This window comes from Carassius carassius, chromosome 32 (assembly GCF_963082965.1).
Source record: "Carassius carassius chromosome 32, fCarCar2.1, whole genome shotgun sequence".
NCBI classification, from domain to species: domain Eukaryota; kingdom Metazoa; phylum Chordata; class Actinopteri; order Cypriniformes; family Cyprinidae; genus Carassius; species Carassius carassius.
In genome coordinates this window covers 5,746,262-5,769,708 of record NC_081786.1, presented here as the reverse complement: position 1 = coordinate 5,769,708, position 23,447 = coordinate 5,746,262, and the positions used below count along the sequence as shown (strand labels likewise).

The 23,447-nt window shown below is 36.6% G+C and overlaps 4 protein-coding genes across 13 annotated transcripts in view; 2 read left to right on the top strand and 2 right to left on the bottom strand.

The window, feature by feature from the left end:
* Positions 1–155: 155 nt before the first annotated feature.
* On the top strand, positions 156–6,435 carry psma6a (proteasome 20S subunit alpha 6a). The gene is made up of 7 exons (XM_059520000.1): positions 156–315; positions 1,425–1,519; positions 1,681–1,762; positions 1,893–2,048; positions 5,209–5,387; positions 5,483–5,577; positions 6,237–6,435. The coding sequence occupies exons 1-7, from the start codon at positions 240–242 to the stop codon at positions 6,292–6,294; spliced, it is 741 nt and encodes a 246-aa protein (XP_059375983.1). The 5' UTR covers positions 156–239; the 3' UTR covers positions 6,295–6,435.
* Positions 6,436–7,916: 1,481 nt separating this feature from the next.
* Positions 7,917–10,392, bottom strand: nfkbiab (nuclear factor of kappa light polypeptide gene enhancer in B-cells inhibitor, alpha b). 2 transcript variants are annotated; one of them, XM_059519999.1, is made up of 6 exons: positions 10,125–10,392; positions 9,299–9,404; positions 8,986–9,193; positions 8,806–8,894; positions 8,447–8,714; positions 7,917–8,342 (listed from the first exon to the last, which is right to left on the bottom strand). In XM_059519999.1, the coding sequence occupies exons 1-6, from the start codon at positions 10,343–10,345 to the stop codon at positions 8,308–8,310; spliced, it is 927 nt and encodes a 308-aa protein (XP_059375982.1). In that variant the 5' UTR covers positions 10,346–10,392; the 3' UTR covers positions 7,917–8,307. The 2 variants fall into 2 exon arrangements, with proteins under 2 accessions (XP_059375982.1, XP_059375981.1); XM_059519998.1 differs by lacking the exon at positions 7,917–8,342 and having other exon boundaries at positions 8,392–8,714.
* Positions 10,393–17,640: 7,248 nt separating this feature from the next.
* Positions 17,641–19,522, top strand: LOC132113174 (insulinoma-associated protein 2). The gene has a single exon (XM_059520996.1). It carries the CDS (start codon positions 17,725–17,727, stop codon positions 19,255–19,257), a length of 1,533 nt encoding a protein of 510 aa, XP_059376979.1. The 5' UTR covers positions 17,641–17,724; the 3' UTR covers positions 19,258–19,522.
* Positions 19,523–20,588: 1,066 nt separating this feature from the next.
* ralgapa1 (Ral GTPase activating protein catalytic subunit alpha 1) overlaps positions 20,589–23,447 on the bottom strand; it is a 66,155-nt gene continuing 63,296 nt past the window's right edge. For 5 of the 9 annotated variants that reach the window (XM_059519990.1, XM_059519995.1, XM_059519994.1 and 2 more), the window contains one exon: positions 20,589–22,417. In XM_059519990.1, coding sequence (XP_059375973.1) covers positions 22,272–22,417 — 146 coding nt within the window. In that variant the 3' untranslated portion in view covers positions 20,589–22,271. Of the gene's footprint in view, positions 23,037–23,447 lie in introns of all 9 variants that reach the window. The other 4 variants (XM_059519992.1, XM_059519997.1, XR_009424965.1 and 1 more) reach the window with 3 other exon arrangements.

Here is a 23,447-nt window from a genome sequence, read left to right as displayed (position 1 = left end):
TACACTACATACTAAAACACAATGCAATGAACATGTTCGTATTATACAAACATAAACTATATCCCAAATAAAACTGTTCTTGGTAACTTCTTGGTCCGTTTAACCATTTGATTGCGACGCGTTATGCCGTCTCACCCGGATATGAATGCTTGAGCCGGTGTTATCATTTCCTGTGTACAGCAGAGCTGTGGCTAGATCTGTTTACAAACTTCAATATTAAACAGTAAATCTCTCGCATTATGTCCCGAGGCTCGAGCGCGGGGTTTGATCGACACATCACCATCTTTTCTCCTGAGGGGAGGCTCTATCAAGTCGGTGCGTATCGATGAAAGTGTGTCTTTATTAAACCGAAAGAATAAATGCCCAGTCATTTTGCACCAGGATCATTATGCAGCAAGGATTTCTTGCTCAGACTTATGTGTTTATGGCAGCATTAAACATTAATTTGATTAAAACAGATGCAAAAAAGCACGAGCGGAATATTTTGATAAAATTAGTTAGCGTTTTGACTGATTCATTTGTTCTCGTAATTTTCAGTTTAAGGTTACACGACAGATCCATCTGAATTCATTGTTTATAACATGATAAATGCGGTTTGGGTTTCATGTTTATAATTATTAATATTATGCATGCAGAGTTTTATTCAGTTTTGTTCACGTTTCACTTGAGCAACTCGTGTGTGTGTATATATATATATATATATATATATATATATATATATATATATATATATATAGATACATACAGTACAGACCAAAAGTTTCGACACACCTTCTCATTCAAAGAGTTTTCTTTATTTTCATGACTATGAAAATTGTAGATTCACACTGAAGGCATCAAAACTATGAATTAACACATGTGGAATTATATACATAACAAAAAAGTGTGAAACAACTGAAAATATGTCATATTCTAGGTTCTTCAAAGTAGCCACCTTTTGCTTTGATTACTGCTTTGCACACTCTTGGCATTCTCTTGATGAGCTTCAAGAGGTAGTCACCTGAAATGGTCTTCCAACAGTCTTGAAGGAGTTCCCCGAGAGATGCTTAGCACTTGTTGGCCCTTTTGCCTTCTGTCTGCGGTCCAGCTCACCCATAAACCATCTCGATTGGGTTCAGGTCCGGTGACTGTGGAGGCCAGGTCATCTGGCGCAGCACCCCATCACTCTCCTTCTTGGTCAAATAGCCCTTGATGCCTTCAGTGTGACTCTACAATTTTCATAGTCATGAAAATAAAGAAAACTCTTTGAATGAGAAGGTGTGTCCAAACTTTTGGTCTGTACTGTGTGTGTGTGTATATATATATATATATATATATATATATATATATATATATATATATCAAATTTGAGTAGCTTACAATTTTTGCATTTTCTTTTGAACAATTTATGATCATAGTTAACATGTTCATTTTATTTTCCACAGAATATGCATTCAAGGCCATTAATCAGGGAGGTCTTACATCAGTAGCTGTTCGAGGGAATGACTGTGCAGTTGTTATTACTCAAAAGAAAGTCCCAGTAAGTTTGTTTTTGCTGTTTAATATAAACTCAGTTTGATTTCAATTTAACTGCAACCTGTTCCATATCACCTATGGAAAAATGTTTCGGTGGCTTGATGGCAGTTGTATGAGCAATGTCTCTGCATGCTCTTATTAAGTTTGTCTCTTTATAATACCCAGGATAAGCTTCTCGATGAGTCCACTGTCACTCATTTATTCAGAATAACAGAAAACATTGGCTGTGTGATGTCTGGCATGACAGGTAAACTCATCTCAGCAAATGTTCAGCTTAAGTGAATTTTAGAATATCTCATTCGGCTCTTTTGCGTGGTGAAATGTAAATCTTTGGATTATTTTACACCACATGTGATGTATTATGTTTCTCTGTGAAGCTGACAGCAGGTCACAGGTGCAGAGGGCGCGATACGAAGCTGCTAACTGGAAGTATAAATACGGTTATGAGATCCCAGTAGACATGCTGTGCAAGCGCATTGCAGACATCTCACAGGTGTACACACAGAACGCAGAGATGAGGCCACTGGGCTGCTGTAAGTATACAGTCTGATTCAGGATGGTACCAATGGAATCAAGTCACATTTATTTGTACACATTGTACAGCTACACAGAAATAAACAGGAAAAATAACTTGAAAGTGTCATCAAAAGAATGAATTCAATTTCAGCTCATCGCAGCTACACAGAAGAAAAGAGTTATAATTTATCTCAGTTTTGGTAAATAACAGTATCAAGGTGGCAGAGTTAATCAATTTTTATTTTTATTTTAATTTAGCTATAAGTAGTATCAATATTCAGCGAGTCAATGTTGATTCAGGTCAGTTAATGACTGTTCATTTTCCAAAGTTCATCAACTATGAATGAATTTGATTCAGCTAAAAACCAGCTGTACAGAAGTTTCAGCTGAATATAGTTCAGTGTTGATTCATTTTAGTTTTAAAGCAGCTTCAAAGTTTATGAATTATAGCTGAACTGAATGTATTTCATAAGCAGTTCTACAACTAGTATTACAACCCGAATTCCGGAAAAGTTGGGACGTTTTTTAAATTTTAATAAAATGAAAACTTAAGGAATTTCAAATCACATGAGCCAATATTTTATTCACAATAGAACATAGATAACGTAGCAAATGTTTAAACTGAGAAATTTTACACTTTTATCCACTTAATTAGCTCATTTAAAATTTAATGCCTGCTACAGGTCTCAAAAAACTTGGCACGGGGGCAACAAATGGCTAAAAAAGCAAGCAGTTTTGAAAAGATTCAGCTGGGAGAACATCTAGTGATTAATTAAGTTAATTGATATCAGGTCTGTAACATGATTAGCTATAAAAGCTTTGTCTTAGAGAAGCAGAGTCTCTCAGAAGTAAAGATGGGCAGAGGCTCTCCAATCTGTGAAAGACTGCGTAAAAAAATTGTGGAAAACTTTAAAAACAATGTTCCTCAACGTCAAATTGCAAAGGCTTTGCAAATCTCATCATCTACAGTGCATAACATCATCAAAAGATTCAGAGAAACTGGAGAAATCTCTGTGCGTAAGGGAAAAGGCCGGAGACCTTTATTGGATGCCCGTGGTCTTCGGGCTCTCAGACGACACTGCATCACTCATCGGCATGATTGTGTCAATGACATTACTAAATGGGCCCAGGAATACTTTCAGAAATCACTGTCGGTAAACACAATCCGCCGTGCCATCAGCAGATGCCAACTAAAGCTCTATCATGCAAAAAGGAAGCCATATGTGAAAATGGTCCAGAAGCGCCGTCGTGTCCTGTGGGCCAAGGCTCATTTAAAATGGACTATTTCAAAGTGGAATAGTGTTTTATGGTCAGGCGAGTCCAAATTTGACATTCTTGTTGGAAATCACGGACGCCGTGTCCTCCGGGCTAAAGAGGAGGGAGACCTTCCAGCATGTTATCAGCGTTCAGTTCAAAAGCCAGCATCTCTGATGGTATGGGGGTGCATAAGTGCATACGGTATGGGCAGCTTGCATGTTTTGGAAGGCTCTGTGAATGCTGAAAGGTATATAAAGGTTTAAGAGCAACATATGCTTCCCTCCAAACAACGTCTATTTCAGGGAAGGCCTAGTTTATTTCAGCAGGACAATGCAAAACCACATACTGCAGCTATAACAACAGCATGGCTTCGTCGTAGAAGAGTCCGGGTGCTAACCTGGCCTGCCTGCAGTCCAGATCTTTCACCTATAGAGAACATTTGGCGCATCATTAAACGAAAAATACGTCAAAGACGACCACGAACTCTTCAGCAGCTGGAAATCTATATAAGGCAAGAATGGGACCAAATTCCAACAGCAAAACTCCAGCAACTCATAGCCTCAATGCCCAGACGTCTTCAAACTGTTTTGAAAAGAAAAGGAGATGCTACACCATGGTAAACATGCCCCGTCCCAACTATTTTGAGACCTGTAGCAGAAATCAAAATTGAAATGAGCTCATTTTGTGCAAAAAATTGTAAACTTTCTCAGTTTAAACATTTGCTATGTTATCTGTGTTGTATTGTGAATAAAATATTGGCTCATGTGATTTGAAAGTCTTTTAGTTTTCATTTTATTCAAATTTAAAAAACGTTCCAACTTTTCCGGAATTCGGGTTGTAATATTCAGTTTAAAGTTAGTTCTCTGTTAATTCAGTTTAGTTAAGTGAATGGTAATATTGCAAAGGTGAATGAATTTGATTCAGCTCTTCAGATGACAAACATTGTTTTAGCTCAATTTAGTTCAGCGCTGATTCAGGTTAGTTCAGTAACAGGGTCAAGCTTGAAAAATGCATAAATAAAATTTAAATATTCAGCTCAAGTCAGCTGTTTCAATTCATTAACTACATATTATGCAATACTGTAAATACTGTAGCTTGTGAAACAATCTGGTTATGCAACAGTAAATATTTAAAGTGTAGTATTGTTCAAATGTTATCATGAGACCTCAGAGAGATAATCTTCCAAACACATAAGGTTTTAATAGCCCAATGAATAATGAGCCTATAAATAGATAGTATGTAATATCGAGTCCAACACCTTGCACTGTGTGATATAACATTTGCATAACATTACATGGCATTTACGTACATGTATTTGCATATGTACTGTGTGTAAACCACCAAACCATACTCGGTAAACTGTAAAAACTAACTGTAAAAAGTACTAGGCTAGTACTTTTAGACTATCTACATACACTACCGTGCAAATGTTTTTTTAATTTGTCATTTCATTCAGCAAGAATGCATTCAATTGATCAAAAGTGACAGTAAAGACATTAAGAATATTACAAAAGATTTCTTTCAAATAAGTATTCTTTGATCTTTCTATTCATCAAAGATTTCTAAAAAAGATAACATGGTTTCCACAAAAAATATTAAGCAGCACAACTGTTTTTAGGATTTATAATAATAAGATGTGTTTCCTGAGGCTAGTTGTTGTTCATATCTAATATCAGGTCTAAAACATTACATTGTGTTCTCCAGTTGTGTATGTGGACATTTTGTATGAAATCCATGTATTTTAGGCATGCAAAAATGATGCACACATTATAATACTGCATTACCAATAAGAAAAGACATAGTAGTAGATCATTCTGTACATATCAGAATTCCATAGTAAGGGATGTTATTGTTATATGTGTATGTGGCATCAATGTAAAGGCATGCTTGTCAATATTGTGCATTGTTCTAATCTGTCAGGTATGATTGTGGTTGGCGTGGATGAGGAGCTGGGGCCGCAGGTCTATAAATGCGATCCTGCAGGTTACTACTGCGGCTTCAAGGCCACTGCTGCAGGGGTGAAACAAACAGAAGCCACCAGCTTCCTGGAGAAAAAAGTGAAGAAGAAGTGGGATTGGACCTTTGACCAAACAGTAGAGGTATGATACATTCACCCCAAATGGAATGAATACCCTTAGTTGTGGTTGTATCCTCCTACATTGAGTTCTTTTGTGTGCACTTTTCATCTACACAGACTGCAATAAGTTGCCTGTCTACCGTTCTGGCCATCGACTTCAAGCCTTCAGAGCTGGAGATCGGGGTTGTTACCACAGAAGAGCCCAAGTTCAGGTGTGTTTGTATGTTTCAAATAGAACAGGATGTAATATTTTCATATCACTACATAGCATTTACATATGTCCTGCTGTATGTCAACCACCAAACCATTCTTTATAAACGGAAAAAAATCCCCACTAGGCACACACAGTTACTAATACTACTAGCTTGGCACTTACGTACCATCTACAGTAGAGGTTCAACTTTTGGAAATTTATAAGCAAGGGCAAATTAAATTGATCATAAGTGACAGTAAAGGTATTTATAATGTTGTCAAATATTTGCATTTTAAATAAATGCTGTTATTAATCTTTTTATTAATAAGAAAAAATATTAAGCAGCACAAAGGTTTTCAACATTGATAATAATGAGGAATGTTTTATAAGTACTAAATCAGCATATTTAAATGATTTCTCAATGATCATGTGACACTGAAGACTGGAGTAATGGATGCTGAAAATACAGCTTTGAAATCACAGAAATACCATTTTAAAATTAGTGATCATAAGATACTTCCTTCAAAAACATTTTGAAAAAAATCTTCCAAACCCCAAACTTTTCAACAGTAGTCTGTGTTCCAAAACACTAGGTCATGTAACTTTCTGTTGTCATTTGTTTTGTTAAATGATTGAGTACATTTCTGATGTCCATTTATGTATATTTCTGTTTTTCAGAATTTTGTCCGAGTCGGAGATCGACACCCACCTCATGGCCCTTACCGAACGGGATTGAGAAGATCTGCACGAGACTACCCATGTGACAAAAAAGTCTGAGAATTACAATCACGTCATCAATATTCAGGTCAACTGATGTTTTTTGTTGTTTATGTAGCTTTTTCTTGCAACGGTATAATAAAAAAAATGTTTTGGAAAACTGTTTAATTCTTTCTTTTTTTTAGGCAAGTCAGATTTAAAATGCTTCTCTCTGGTATTTTTGTATAAATGTAATTATTTATTTATTTACAAATTGCATTATAAGAAAGTGTTGGATCTTCAATATTAGTTTATTCTCAATAATTATTTTTAATTTTACATCAATACCATTATCTTTATTAACTTAATGTCTTTCACTTTTTTCAATATCTTAACTTTTAAGTATATTTGGGGGTGTGTGTGTGTGTATATATATATCTCTTTAAATACATTTAAATAACATTTTAACATTTAAGTTAAACTTGAACTTATGAGTCACCATATTATTTTGCAGATTATCAACTTCTATGCTGCATGAATCAGTTTCCTGCTTTTTCCAATACATTTCATTTGGCGCCAATACATTATCAGTAACTTATCTTTTCAACCATCAGGAAGGGTCTCACAGTCTCCTTCATTTATGGGAAGCATTTGTCTGCTTTTCTCACACTCTATGTAAATAGCATTTCCTAAACTCTCACTTAAGAAACCCCTCCAGACATAGCATTTGCATAGCTGTAAGTGCTGTGGCACTTCAAAAAAAAGTCGGATTTTCCAGATAGCCGTCCTGATGTCATTTCTCGGATCTGGCTGAATCATATAAGTATTCTCCTGCCGTTACAGCTGTCAAGGGCCCTACGTGTCCTAACCCGACTCCTCAGAGCTCGGAAAGCGAGCGCTATGACTATATCATTTGCATGGAACTTTTCAAGAGGTGTCTCAGGGACTGAAGATGCACAACGGTATCTCAAAATCAAAAGGCATGCAGTCCGGATTTAAGTTTGGAAATAAGCAGGGTTAAGATGAAGGTGGATTCCCTTTAGAGATCTCAGGTTTGTATTCAAATCAAGAAAACCACATAAACTTCTTGACTCCACTTTACTGTAAAGGGCAAGATGAAAGCAAAGTGTGACAGTGAGTTGAACTGCATGACTTGTGAATATGAAAGTTTGAGGAAATTTTCAATGAGTTTCACTTCTCTTTGTTGGTTTAAATGTGATTTTAAATGTAAGATTTAAACCATGCTAATGAAGGATGAGGAAATTTAGGTTCTGTGTTAATATTAGTTTAAGATCAGAGTTGTAGACAATGTTCAAATAACATGCTACACCCTTTTCCAAGATCATTAATGTTGGCGGCACTTTCTAGGAATGTAAATGGCAAAAAGTTGACTAATCTACCATCCTGATGAATTCTTCATAAAGCAGCATTGTGCAATTCCACAATGTTTCTTATTTTGGGAATTCAGGAAATCGGGGAACTTTCAACATTGCCAATTTAATCTGAATGGCCCTTCCCGGTCAGGAAATTCCAGTGAACCCGGCTGACGGAAAACAGGGTAAAAAAAAAAAAACACTTCTCCTCAGTGACATAAAGCGATACTTAACTTCCTCGTTTCTCTTGTAGAACGGTTCTCACGCATTTCCAAGGAAGGACACAAAGTTGAGTTGAAGGTTTTAATTTAAAATGTTATATCTTTCCACAAAACAAAAAAGTTTCAATCTTTTATATATATATACACATGTACATGTTAATATAAAAATAAATCTGTCTATATGAACAATATTTTACATCACAGTACAACAGAAACACAGCTGTACACAGCTGAAACAGTACAGTCCATCATCGAGAGCCAACAGTGCGCTTTAGTCGGCCTCTCTCCAGTGTTGCTCTAATACACCTTTCGTTTCCGGGCCTCCTTTTCCATCTGTCTTGTACTTGCGCCGCTAATGAGCCGTGAGCCACCAGAGACCCTGCGAGCTCCTCTGCGGACTTGCTCCTGGATCCATGAGTGAGAACATCAATCTCTTTCTCCATTCACCAGGAGTCCTTCTTACACTTGCCCCATCATTTTAATATCATCATAAATCTGTGAAACAAGAAAAAAAGACATTAGAACTGCATAAACTTTTTTTTTTTTGAAAATAATCAACTGAACACCAGACAGGGAATGCTTACATCATCATCATCATCATCATCATCAGATATACATTGGTCTTCATAATCCCCATCGCTATCTTCTGACTCACTATCCGGAAGTTCCCTTAGGTGTGGCGCCGTGAGCTCATACAGGACTTTTTGAATGTCTGTGTTGGCTCGGCCATAGGTCAGGTGATAAGGCGTGTGACCGCCATATGTGAAGCTGTGAACATCAGCACCTTTGTTGATTAGAAGTTTAACCAGCTCAAAGTTCTGGAGGTCAACTGCTAAGTGGAGAGCAGTACGTCCATTACACTGCTCCTAAAGACAAAAACAAGTATTTTTAGCCATTTGGTTTCACAATGCAGCTAAGATACAAAAAGATAAATAAATAAGAAAAACTCATTTTTACCTGTGCATTAATGTCTGCACCAAGCTGGATGAGGCTTTCTAGCAGCGACAGGTAGCCTTGGATGGCGACCATGTGAATGCATTTCTGACCTGGAGAGTAAAATGAAATTCAAATCAGATCAATAATGTCCAGATAGCTGATCATCGCAAGTAAACACACATGAAAAACACACCATCTTACCATTATAGTTTGGTGTCTGGAGGATGGCTGGGAGTTGCTGCGGACAGCCCTGCGTTAGGAGGCTGAAGCAGGCCAGAGAACCTTTTCTGCAGGCGATATGGAGGGCTGTATTTCCACTGTCATCCACCAGAGATGCATCACAGTCGGATTTCAGTAACTGCTCCACTATAAGCGGCTGCTCTGTGACGACGGCCAAATGCAATGCAGTCTGAAATGAGAGGAGAGTGGTTTAGTATAATATAGTCATAAATATAACTAATATATAGGTAATATTGTTATTATATACACGTTTGTAAAAGTAATCTTGATGTACCTGTCTCTGGTTGTTTTGTATGTTGAGGAAAGGGTCACCATAGGACAAATTAATCATTTGTATTGCAGCCTCTGTGGCCTCGTGAATGATGGCAAGATGTAGATACCTTTAAAAAAAGGAATAACATTGTTATGCAACTGTAAAACATTTGTATTTATGAAACAACTTTTTCTGGTGTGCAGAGAACTGTATTTTTCCTAGTAGGGACATGCGTAGCTCTCGCGCGTCTGACAGTCTGGCGCGCAGCCCGGGACTTTCCGAGCTCGAGAGGCCCCGCCCACATTGACGCCAGGCCAGAGACCTGCAGAAGCCCTGCCCATATTAACGCGGTGCCAGAGAACAGTCCGTACTGATGAAGCGTTTCTGTTTACATAAAGCCCATTATGACTGTATGGCGCCTGCGCATGCGCACTACGATTTGTGAATGGAATGAGCAGGACTTTAAATGTGCTCAAGAACATTCATAACCTTTGAAGATTATTATTATTTATTTATTTTTGCAGTGCAATAAGTACTTAAAAAAAGAATATATAAATAGCTAAATAAAATTAAACTAATTTGTTTTTTTTTACAAAACTAAAAGTTGTTTTTTTAGTCTATGATTAAAATAACTGTGACGAATGGCTTTTTGCATTACATTAATAACTTGATAACAACAACAAACAAACAACAACAACAATGGGGTCTAAACAAATAGTTCTCCGCAACTTAAGAATTGTTTATTTTTCATGCATTATACATTATATGTATCGCTTTAAAAATCCGATGCACGTAAACGCTTTGCATGAGCTGCATAAAACTGTTTTAGAAACCTCAGTGCACTTACGTGTCTCCGTCTTCGGTGAGCTCTTTCTTCCACGGCTCGTCCCCGTCCACTTTCAACCGCTCGAAAGCAGACTCTACGTCCGTGCATTCTTCCTCTTTAAGCGAATCCAAACCGCTGTCTAAACGGTCGTCGATGCTCGCAAGCACTTTCCCAGATTTGGGACCGCGGCCATCCTCGTTATAATCCATTTGGTTGATGTTGCTTGCTCGGTAAAGCTCCATGTTTGTCAGAAGTCTGTGTAGCTCTTGTGGACTGTGAGAGTTTGAGCACAGTTAAAAGAGACAGAGAAAAGGGGCGGAGCTTGAGTGAGGGTGGGGGATTTCCAGTGTGATTGACGTCTGAATTGTTTCTGCAGCTAGGAGTTTGGGGAAATTTTCTCTGATCATTAAACACACTATCAGATCAGTACTGAAAGCCTGTCTTTTCCACTTGCAAAATATTCCAGAATCCAGCAGGGGCCGGCTAAAACAAAAACAAAATAAAATAAACAAGAATAAACACTGTGTGTCAGGAAAGAAAATATTTAGTGCACAACATCTCAAAGTGTACTTCAGTGGTTTGCAAAAAATCCCATGTTTAAACACCTCAGAATTTTTGCTGAAAGATATTGAATCATGCATATAGATTTCAAATGGTTTCCATAATTCTGATATTGCATAATTGGAACAAAATGATGCATAAAATATGATGATGCATATAATGTATAATATAAAAAATCCTAAAATATTTATACTTATAATATTTTATTATATTTTTAATCATTTAAAAATCTAATTATTAAATTATATTATTAAAAGCTCTAATTATAGTAATTATTACTAATATAATTGTACAATTATATTATGATTGTATTAATTTTATAATTATAATTTTTGAATAAAGGTAAAAAAAATAATTATTTTATTTGAAAAGATATCAAATGATGCATATAGATTTCAAATGGTGTCTATGATTCAGACATTGCAACCTTCAAAATCTTTTTAAATTTGTACCATTTAAAATTACTTTCATCATTCTATATTTTAACAATTACATTTATAATTTTAATTATAAACTATTTTATCAAACTATGTAAAAATTATTCTTATTAATTCTAAAATTATAATTTTGCTAATTTTGTAATTATTTAGTTTTTAAATAATGTTTGAAGAAAGATATTGAATCAAATATAGATTTCAGATGGTTTATAATACTGACGTTGGAACACGTGAACAAAACAAAATAAATAACTCTTAAAATATGGTGGTACATATAATTTATAATATAAAAATAATTGAATATGTAAAATATGTTTCATTTCAAACAGATATATACACATGGATACAAAAGTGTATATATGTATATATATGTATATATGTATGTATATATATGTATGTATATATATATATACACATGATATATACACATGGATACAAAAGTGTATATATGTATATATATATGTATATATATATATATATATATATATATATATATATATATATATATATATATATATATGTATATATATATGTATATATATATGTATATATATGTATATATGTATGTATATATTACTATATAATATATATATATAGTAACTTAATGTACATTAATGTGAAGTCCAGGAAGTCAAAGTGAGACTGACTCTTTTTTTTTCTATTACCAATTTGAAATATTACATGTAAAATCTAAATGAATTTCCTAGCATTAGTATATATAGATAAATATATAGAGAGTAACTTAATGTACATTAATGTGAAGTACAGGACGTCAAGGTGGGGCTGACTTTTTGTATTCTTTTTGTATTATTATTATCTTTTAATTATTAACAATTAAAAAATTAAGTAAAAATTAATTACTTTTTTATTTTTAATATAGTAAGTTAATATACATTAATGTAAAGTTTGGTGCCAACATAGTAGTGCTTCCTTATAATGTGAAGATTGGGAAACTCCTGTGTGTATTTCTGCAGTCAGCATTTGCCCACAAAGGCATTCACACAAAGGAAGCAGAGAATGCGTCGTTTTTGCTCAAGACGCATGTGTACAATCCAAGACAGTCTGTCCTCAAACACAACTACCATAGTAACAGTAACCAACCCCGAGGGCAGAGGGTGTTCCACTAAAACGCAACTCCATTTGCAATGCACATCGTGCACAAGCACAACAGAAAGCGAACTCCCAGGAGGGAATGCTTCTACTACTGTAAACTTATATCACTGTGACCTAAAAACAGGTTCAGTAACTGGTCTCTGATGAATTAATTCAAGTAAGATAAGATGATGATGAGTGGAAAAGTAGGGAAGTGACTTACAAATCGGCACAATGCAATTGCTTTGCAGTGCTATCAGGAAGTCCCAACTCATTTAACCTGATCAAATACTGGAAACTCTGAAAATGTTCCTTTCCGGTATCATGTGATCAGTGTGGATAGGACGTCCTGTCCAGCTCTGGGTTCTTACACTGATAGGTGATGAAGGCTGTGATCAGCATGTTTGGTGGGAGACTCTTTGCTGAGGCAGTTCTGACACCAGCATAAACACACACACTTCCTCTGAGTTCAGACGCTAAACATTAGGAACAAGAACCCATCCATCACATTTAAACATGATCACTGACTCATCACGTACCATCTCATATACTTAAGAATGTGTAGCATTGTTGCCATGTCAAATAACACAATAACATATCTGGATGTGATGCTTAAGGAATAATTCACCGACGTTGAATCATTGGATTTTTGTGTAACATGTGACCATATTTTAATATAATCCTTTGATTATGGATGAAGAGTGACTTATATTTCAATAATTTCCTTGTAATAGCAATCACATGGCTTCAGAAAGCTTGAAATATTCAGATTTTATGGTGCATTTATGATGCTTGTTATCATTTTTGGAGCTTGATGGCGTCATTCAGCATTTACTTTCAGTACAGTTGAAAAGAGTTGTGTGAACATTTTGCTGAATCTAACAGTTTCTTTTCCATGGAAGCCATATGGACTTCCTTGGGACAGGACGAAGGCGAAGGAATGAATTATATCTATACGTTTCATATGCATATGCATATGCATTTGTCATTAAGTGTTGCACTTTTGTTTTTATGCAGTGCTGCAGTATTTAATATAGGCTAGATACAAGATACAAACCTCTTGTGTGATTGAAATATTTTATATATTAATATATAATTTAAAATGTTAAATATTGATATATATTTTTTGTATATATTTTAGTCAGTCAGTTTAAAAAAAAAGAAATAAATAGTTTTATTCAGCAAGCATTAAACTGATCAAAGGTGACAGTAAATACATTTAAAATGTGACAAATAATATAAATTAATTATAATGCTTTTCTTTTTATCTTCCTATGCATCAAAAAACGTCAAAAGTGTATCACAGTTTCCATTAAAAATATTTAGCAGCTCAGCAGTTTTCAACACAAGGATCATGTGACACTGAAAATCCAAATATGCATCACAGGAACAAATTACATTTTAAAATATATTCAAATAGTTATTTTAATAATAGTATTTCACTATATTACTGTATTTTTGATCAAATAAATGCAGGCTTGGTGACTACAAGGGACTTTTGAATGGTAATATATGTAAATTCCTGTAAAAAATACTATTTCCAGAACCTGATTAAACAAGTCACCCGGTGTCCTATGATGGTGTCTTTTTCAGTAGTTTGTCAGGCTTAAAAAAATTAATTAATATCATATCATATCATTAATGTGTAAATACAATGTAATTTTATATGAAACTTGCTCACATGAAATGGCATGTTCTGACACACCGCCTGCTGACTCACACTGAATGACACTGAAGGTTTAGGACATGTGACCCACCCTCTCCAAACACCACTGGAATTTCCTTTTTCTTCCACAGTCCTCTAGTGTCACTTACATTTTCTTATATATATTTGACATTAATGACACTTTTTCAACATGAAAATAGGGTAAATCACTAACCTTTTACCTTCAGGTTTCCCCCATCTTTCCATCACCAGACATGATGTTTAAAGTCCCAGAGGTGTGAATGGGGATTCTGCAGTGTGTGTCAATGCAAAGGACTTTTAAACAAGTCATCACAGTTTTCCCAGTTTCAAGCAGAGCAGATTTTACACAGGGGGAATCCTGAAGCTCAAACTGATTAAACAGTATGAATGGAATGGGATTCCACACCAATCTCACCTGAAAGGGAGCAGCAGTCCAACAAGTTATGCAATGGTTTTGAGTAGTTTTGTAACCTTTATGCTGTAGAGACTGTATTGATTTTAAAGGGCCAGTGCATTCCCTACATACTTCACTTACAGGTTTCTCTCTCCCTCAAATGCAAATGTTGCCCAGACAAAGTTTATGCATGTAGTGTATGTGGTATTTCCCCTTTTTTGTCTAGTGAGACAATTCAGTTGTAGAACTGAATACAGTGACAAGCATTTTTTGCAAATTACACTTGTTCATTTAGCAGATACTTTTATCCATGCAGACACAATGTCTTGTAGACGCAACAGAAACGTGAAAACTCATGGAATTTGTGACGTTTTCTGTAAAATAGTGACGCAAAAGTAAAATAAAATAAGCAGCTTATCCACTGAAAATATATAGGAGCGTAACAACGTTTATCTGACACAGACGGAATCTGTGAGGGATTTTCCACACATTAGCGCCCTCTGATGGACAAACCTGTTCCTTCGGTACATTTACAGACACCACAGTGACCACTGACCATGCATTTTTTAGTGTCTTCAAAACTAGACAGTGGGACGCAATTTCAGGCCGGGAAATATCACACTTATCCAGGCCACACAGAAAAAAGGGCCAAAACTGTACCTTATGGGGTACAACAGCTTGTCACTGGAGCAGTACTCTTAAAAGGACATCTTTTTACCCCTATAGGCATTAAAATGTTACTGATCAAAACCTTTTGGCTGTGTATTAAAACATTTTCTAAAGTGCCTAAATGTCAAAATTAGTACAATATATTTAATGCAAAATTCTAATACTAATTCTAATAATTGTAAATGGCTGTGAATCATATTATTTGTGTGCTGCTGTCTGCTTTCGCTCCCTCCCTGTACGTTACAATAAATCCATGTGAATATCTGTGTCTGCTAAATGTTTTTGATCTAACTCTACAATCGATATTGATGTCCTTTAGCACATTATTCTGAATGATGATTATAATGGGGCAGATACTAGCAGTTTAACACTCAACTACGTTAAGACAAAACTATCTAGCGTATTTACTATTCAGTGTTTGGTATTTACACATGAAACTGACCTGCACTTGAAGCCCTGAACAGGTCAGTATTAGTAATTTGCTGCCAGTCAAGAATAATTGATTTATGACTTATTTTCGATTTATTATTGAATATTATCGAAATGATCATATTTGGTACATTGAGAAGGCAAAAATATAAACTAGTGCTAGATAGTCTTTATTTGTTGAACTTTCCACGTTCTTTAAATGCTTAGGTTCATTTTGTTTGTTTTATCTATTTATTTTAAATCTATCTATCTATCTATCTATCTATCTATCTATCTATTACAGTGTTAAACATTTTTTTTTACATTTTGTATGTTTTTTTTTGTATAAAAATTGCAAAGAAAGAAAGAAAGAGACACAGTAAAATAACGAGAGAGAGAGAGAGAGAGAGAGAGAGAGAGAGAGAGAGAGAGAGCAAAAGAATGGAGGATAGAGAGGGAGATGGTGAATGAATAAAAGAAGGAAAGGTCTTGGCATAAACAGTAAAACAGCAATTACTCGAATATTCCACAAGAGAGCGACATATTGTAATAAACAGTAGATTCAGTGCGCGCGATTAGTTCACACATAAATCACACGCAGCCATCACCTTTGAATAATATAGATGTATACATATGCATATTATATATATATTAATAACTGAAACATTTAAGATTCTAATTAGTCTATCAATGCAAAAGTTCTTTCAAAAGCACGCACTCTGGTAAACTGGTAAACTGATTTTTGTTAAAGTGATGGATACTGTGCATTAATGGAGTGAACCATTCCTTTTTTTGTCTTCTTTTTAAACTATTTTTTTTTCTAACTATATTTTATTTATTTATTTGATCGATGTGACGTGCATGTGGTAATTTGAAGCTAATGGACCATAACTGTGTTAGTGATAAATACAACACGAGCCCTCGTTATAGTTGATTAAACATGAATTATTCAACAATCTGTCTGTATGGAGCTGCCAGAGTCTGATGCTGGAGCTGATCATCTATCCATCTGTATATCTGTCTGTCTGTCTGTCTGTCTGTCTGTCTGTAATTTGTATGCTACTATGTTCTTAATCAGTAAACTCTCTTTAACCAGTGTGTAAATGATCGTCACCTCAATGAACCGGCCATGCAGGCGTCTCCATCGGCGCTTTCTCACGCTCGTTTGCCGTCCAGATGAGTGTCCTGGGAGGAGAATCCCAGCTCAGCACAATGCGATGGTAACAGGTTTGTGGCTTCAGCATCCATTCGATCCGCCCCCTGCTCCACAGAATAAAGAGCTGCGTCTGTTATCAGCGTCCGCAGCTTCTGCAGGTTATCAGCAGCCTGACTGACCCCAAACACCCCAACATGAGAAAACCAGCGGCGCGGATTCCCAGCGTTCACTGCACACTTGATCTAATGGCCAATATGATCTATTCTTGTATTGTAGCCTGTACTGTTGTTTTAGAAAACACTGCGATAGTAATAGAGCGTGTAAGAGAACATGTAAAGTACCTTAAAGACAACACATTTAATTTAATAGAAAGCGATTTCTGTATGGACATTTCACTTAAAAAAGAGATGAAGAAAAAAATACATATTTAAATTTATATTTAGGGGAAATTATTAATTTGCATAGGCTATTTGAATAAGCTTATTAAGGATTAATAACATTATTATACATTTATTAAAAAAATAATGAAATAAAGAAAATTATAAAAACAAAATCAAAGCAACAAAGTTAAAGCTAATAACAATGAACACAATGAAATATGAATTATTTTATATAACAAATCTACAAATAAGTATTAATAAATAAATAGAAATTAGGAACATGATTTCTAAACGTTTTATTTAAAACTGACAAACATATATATATTTATTAATATATAATTATAATACTAGTTTTAAAATTGGCAAAAAATAGATTTTATTAAATATTATTATTAATATTAAATTATAATATTAATATAATAATACAAGTAATTATTAATATTACGATTACTAGTATTAGTAAATAGTATTTTGTCTCGGGACAGGGTAGAATATTTAAAAATGATTTAATTTTAAACTTGTTTGGTGGACTAATCACACATTATTGAACAGTAAACTGTAAAACATGGGAAGGTTAAAGAGCCCATCGATCCCTTGAGACCTTTGAGATAACAATCTGCTGCCCATTAGAAATGAATCCGTAACTGGAACAGCTCATTAATGCTCGCCCCCTCCCCGTGATTGTCAGCACTGATTGGGCACAACTGCGTCACTGAGAGTGACCTCACACAGAACCTGAAGGCGACCCAAAGGATAAAACGCGCGCGGGGCGCATCACGACGACAGTATCCAGCCTGCATCTTCTCCTTAGTACTTTCATCTGGACTTTGGGTGAAGATGCCACGAGGATTTTTAGTGAAACGGAGTAAACGTGCCTCATCTGCATCCTACAAGGTGAGAGCGCAAGAAGAAGAGCCGCGCAAAGAGGACTTGCCAACCCAAACTCCAAATGCAAGTGTGCAGGATGTGCTGGAACCTATTACAGAATCATGGACAAGTGATGTAAGTCCTAAACATCTTCTGGAGGACTCTGGAGGGGTTGTTGGAGAGAGCTTCGATTACGCACAGAGCTACTTCAGCCATCCGGAGCAGAGCGCGTCATCTCCGCGCAACAGCACCGACTCCTACAGCCCCATCAAACCCATCAGCACGGAGCTTTGGGACAGGTGTCTCAGCTCACCAGCCACGGCTGAGTCGTTCCCCTTGGCCACCCCGGTGTCTTCAATCGAGCGTCTGCTAATGAACCACTCTGACATGAAGTTTGGCACACCGGTGCCCTCATCGGTGCCCACCTACCCTGCCTTTCACCAGTGCGTAAAACGCACGTTCATGGACTCAGAGCGCAAAAGCAAACCACCCAAAAAGCCTAAAGTCATCAGAAAGCTCAGTTTTGAAGACGAAGTCACCACCTCACCAGTTCTAGGGCTTAAAATAAAAAAAGAAAGCCCCGAGTCAAAACTAGCACCGCAAAGTGGTAGAAAAAAACCGCTAGGTGAGTTCATCTGCCAGCTTTGTAAGGAAGAATACCCTGATCCGTTTTCTCTAGCCCAACACAAGTGCTCAAGGATCATTCGGGTTGAGTACCGCTGTCCGGAGTGCGACAAAGTTTTCAGCTGTCCTGCCAACCTCGCGTCCCATCGCAGATGGCACAAACCTCGCAACCTGAGCACCGGAGACGCGAAGAAGTCTCCTCTGGAGGCGCGCAACCACGAGAAGACCTCAGTGGAGGGGAAAGAGAACGCCAGCAAGCTGAGACTGAACAGTCAGCACCAGCTGAGTCCGGACAGCTCCCAACAGCACAGATCAGCACCGGACAGCAACATGATGCACAGGGGATCCCAAGACCCTCCTCTGGACCAAAGGTTACCGTCCTCGGAGAAGTGCTTTGAGATGCGTATCGGCTCCGCGGACAGCTCGAGGATGTTCGATCACTGCCTCGAGGAGCCCGACAGGTCAAGCACCCCCTATCTGCCCTCGTCTGTTCCGGAAGAAGTGTTTGAGTGCCACTACTGCAGCAAGAAGTTCCGCAGGCAAGCCTACCTGAGGAAACACCTGGCCGCGCACGAGACGATCAAAGCATCCACATACGTTCACATTGAAAGCGGACAGATCACTTACCCGTGTCACCTGTGCGGAGCGCACTTCCCCTCCGCGGAGATCAGGGACAAACACCGACTCTGGCACGCGGTCAGAGACGACTTACTCCTCAGACCTGATCTGAGTCCTGGAGAACAGCAGATATTCTCATGCAAACACTGTCCCTCCACGTTCTTCAGTTCTCCGGGTTTGACCAGACACATCAACAAGACTCATCCCACAGAGAGCAGACAGGTGATGCTCTTACAGATGGCCGTCAGGCCGGGATGCTGATCTCACGGACACTTCAGATTATGTCGAACGACTTGTTGTTGATATTATCACTAATAATAGGTCCAGTGTCTTTATGTGGGAATATCGAATTTGCAGGGTTTCTTTGTCGACAGCAGAAATAGTTAATGTAACCTTTGATAATCTTGGGTGTCACTTTATCCCCTCTATTAGTACACCAAGTTATTAACAGACATTATATGCAGGGTTCCTTCACTTTTGAGCATGAATTTCCCAGTTGATACTCTCTCTATATACGTGTATGTGTATATATATATATATATATATATATATACACACACACACACACACACACACACACAAAAATAAATATAATATAAATAAAAATTATATTATAGAAATTTCTCATGGTTTTTATTATTTTAAAGATTAATTACAAAAAAATAAAAAATGAAAATAAATTCAAGCAACTCTATCAGTACTGAGAATAACAAGAAATCTAGATGTTAAATATTGAATTTTTTTTTCTTGTCAACTAAATGTATCCCAACTGAGAAAACCAAGAAAAATAGATGTTAAAATGTAAAAAAATACATGGCTTTTTTTTTTTTTACATTTTCAAAGTTATTTTCATAATTTCTTAATATTTCTAACTTTTCCGGCCCGAAAATCTCAATTCTTAGAATTTTTCAGACATTTCCATGACTATGTGAACCCTGTATATAATACTTTGCTCATATACATTCAAATCTGATTATTATAACCCCTTTCAGGTTTTCTTCACATCTATATAAATTATTACTGAAGAAATAAACTGTTACTCCTTAAAGGTACTTAATGTTGCCGGATTAAATGTAATAAATGTTCATAGTGGGAAAACACCAAATCTATCAGGCTTGAAACTCAAGGCTCACAGCAGGTTTTTCTTTAATATGTCTTTATATTATGGGAAAAGTGTATTAATATATTTTGTGTCTCATTGTAAAAGTAGCTCCCATGGAAAGCTCATGCATATTCTCAATTGTCTTAGAAGGTGCTTTGATTTCTAGATCATGAAGGCATTGTGCATTTCAACAATAGCTGCAAAAAATGTATTTATATCATAACTGCCAGGAAATGCCATAGCATACATTAAGACTATTAGAGGCCTACATGTAATAAACCACAAGTGTCATATTTATATTTTCATATGTAGTCATTTTCAGCTGTTAAGGGGGAATCAAGAGGTCAATAAATCTAGTCTTCAAATATCCTTTTGAATGTAGCATATGCGTTATTTGCACAAATCCACTGGAGCTAAATCAATACACCTAAAAAGAAAAAAAGAAATCACAACTGGTAAAACATTTGATGCACCCAGTAACTGCACAGGATTTGCTATGTTGTAAGAATACTTTTATTCTTAAGTGTAGTTGCACATCCACTCTCCTTCGACATCCGATACAAATCTATAGAGATACTAGCATATGACAATATTGTGGGTCTGTGCGTGTGTGTTGTGCAGCTGTTATATCAACACATGCAGTTAGTACTGGAATCATGCAGCATTTGGTCAGTAGTAACATACACAAAATCTATCCATGAGGATGTTTTTTTTTTTTCCTCTTTAAATCACGCACAGTTCTCAGTTGCTTGTGTGCAGGCCTTTAATACACATCCAGAAGGGTGCTGCATGATTTCAACTCCACATATATATTTTTTTCTGATAAATTTCTAAATGATTTAAAAATTAAAATAATAAAATCTGACCCTCATGAAGTCTCACATAGCTTTCAAGAAAATATACAAACTGGATTTTATCTTAAACACGGTAACGGTTATAACTTGCATCCGTCATCTACAGGGCCACATACCCTTATATCCCTTAAACGTTCAAAATTAACCGGAAAAGTGGAGACCAAAGAACTTTTTTGTATACTTCCACATCTACACATTTAGGGGAAAAAAAGGCTGTTCAACTGTCTCAAAACATGCCATCCACAGCTGAACTAGTCCTGAAGCGGGTAATTCGGTTAAATTTGGCAACGTTGATGTCTCCCTGCTAGACCTGTTAATGTGGCAACTCATTCACACTTTCCTTAAAAATCCCATCTAAGATAAGATGAATCGAAAAAAGAGTTTCAGTCAAATGATTTATGCTGATAAACCTGCATGGGCTCGTCTCTAAGGCTGCTGTGCAACAAAACAAAACAACGAGACACGAGTCCAGCAAAAATCTAGCCATACAGACAGACAATCAAGCTGAAGACTTGTTTTTTGACTTGTTCTTTGTGGCCTTTTGACTTTTTTTTTTTTTTTTGGTTGATTTAAATACTGTTAAATATGTACACAGATCAGATACTGTTCATACACTATACACATACATTAAATATGTATATATTTTATATTTATAGATATATACACGCACAAATAACCGTTACAAATGACAAAGGGGCAGTATAACATTATCATGAAAGAAAAAATCAGTAACATTCTAATGAAGAGAAAACGGAATATACAAATTGCAATAAACCTTGATCCATAAAGAAAACTAGCAAATAAACAAACAAATGTGAGTGCCAATGTTATATAAAAACATGTTCCACAATAGGAGTGAAAACAAACTGAAATGCGTAACAGCAAAAAGTGCTTCAGTTTAAACGCAAATCTGCTCAACAAACATGTTTTCGAACACTTTTCTCACCATCAATTTGTCGCGTCTTCTGTACAAATATAAAAAGTTGTGGTTGATACAATGGCAATCAAAAAAAAAAAAAACATTTTAATATGATTCTTTTTTTTTTTTTAAATGATCACTGGCACTCTGAGTAGTGGGCAGCTTCAGTGGCACCAGCCACGACAACAGCAGAGGAAGTTATTGAAGTAAAACGCAACGCAATATCCATCAGCGATTGACAAAAATAAACATTTCAGTCATCTTTGATCACTCTGGCTCTGAATGGGAGGAGTCAGACAGCATTGGGGGCGTGGTTACTGCAGACAAGAGGGCATGGTTTGTATCTAACAGTGCAGTGGGCGGAGTTCCGGAGTGAAGTGTGCGTGTTTGCTCACTCAGGTCAAGTCTTGTTGGCAGAGCCCGAGGAACGGCGAAGCTTCATCGACATCCGGCTCTTGCTAGCACGCGGTGACATTGGCGAGGCTAAGTCGCTCCCGTCTACCTGTATTGCTGGACTTTCGGCCAGCTGACTCTCGATGCATGAGCCTGTCGGGGAGGGATGGGGTGGAGGAAAAAGAAAAGACAGAGATCACAGAGGTCACATTCAAACGCTAAACTCATCTACACCTTGAATATGACATCTCATTACAGGGTAACATGTAGCTCGGGTTTGTGAATTAGAATATGAAATACATATTGGGTTGAAATGGGGGAAATAAATGTCTATATTAAAGTGATCATTGTGAATTTCACTCAGATTGGAATGGGAAAAACCTCTCGGTTAGACTAATTTTGGCAAATGGTACATAAAGAGCAGAAGTAACCTATAGAGAGCAAAATAAGTGTGAAAACCCCTTTCTGAGGGGCGTGAGAGGTTTATGCACCAGTGCATTGTGGGTGAAGTTCACAGGGGATGCTGGGACTAATCAACGCCTTGTGACTCGATGAGACCAACAGGGGTGCAGTTACAATACACAAACTACATAGTAAAAGAGGAATGGGGAGGAAAAAAACAGAGAAGGTACTTTGCCGTTTTCAGTTCCAGCATACCATTCACAGCTAGCGTGAAAGACCTTCCGTTTCAAGCCTTTTCCCTTTACCTTGATGGGCCCAATGTTTTCTAGTTGAGGTTTGGGAAGGAGCAGAAAAATCACAGCATTTCTCTCTTAGGGTGCGAGAATGGACAGAAGCAGCAAAAAGAGAGGACGTCAAGAGAGAGGGGCGGGAAAGATGCAAAGTGATGTGGAATGTAAGAGAAAGTAGAGAAAGAATACAAAAAAGACAGGAGGAAGAAAAAGAGAAGAGGAGATAAAAGATAAAGGTGTGAGTAGGCTGAGAGGGAAAACAGTAGCAGGTGCACATAAAATGCAAGAGCTGATCTCTCCACACGCTCATGAAGGTTTATTATTCATACACACACTCGACTTACACACACAATGCAAAAAGATGTCAGGATTACCACCCACTAGTAGTTTAAGTCTAAAAACAAATGCAGTGACACCACATTACTGAAACGATACTGCAACACCTCATGTAATACTCAATGGTTTTGAATAATACAAGGAAATCATCTGCA

Bases quoted from the DNA above. Each gene is read 5' to 3' on its own strand.
- nfkbiab (XM_059519998.1), bottom strand. From the start codon at position 10,345: ATGGAGCTTTACCGAGCAAGCAACATCAACCAAATGGATTATAACGAG. The intron at 9,194-9,298 runs GTACATCAAGAT...CTCTCATTTCAG, and splicing joins TACAAAACAACCAGAGACAG to ACTGCATTGCATTTGGCCGT. The intron at 8,715-8,805 runs GTAAAAATGAGT...TTTTGTCTTTAG, and splicing joins GTGCAGACATTAATGCACAG to GAGCAGTGTAATGGACGTAC.
- LOC132113174 (XM_059520996.1), top strand. From the start codon at position 17,725: ATGCCACGAGGATTTTTAGTGAAACGGAGTAAACGTGCCTCATCTGCA.
- psma6a (XM_059520000.1), top strand. From the start codon at position 240: ATGTCCCGAGGCTCGAGCGCGGGGTTTGATCGACACATCACCATCTTT. The intron at 2,049-5,208 runs GTAAGTATACAG...CTAATCTGTCAG, and splicing joins GATGAGGCCACTGGGCTGCT to GTATGATTGTGGTTGGCGTG. The intron at 5,578-6,236 runs GTGTGTTTGTAT...TCTGTTTTTCAG, and splicing joins ACAGAAGAGCCCAAGTTCAG to AATTTTGTCCGAGTCGGAGA.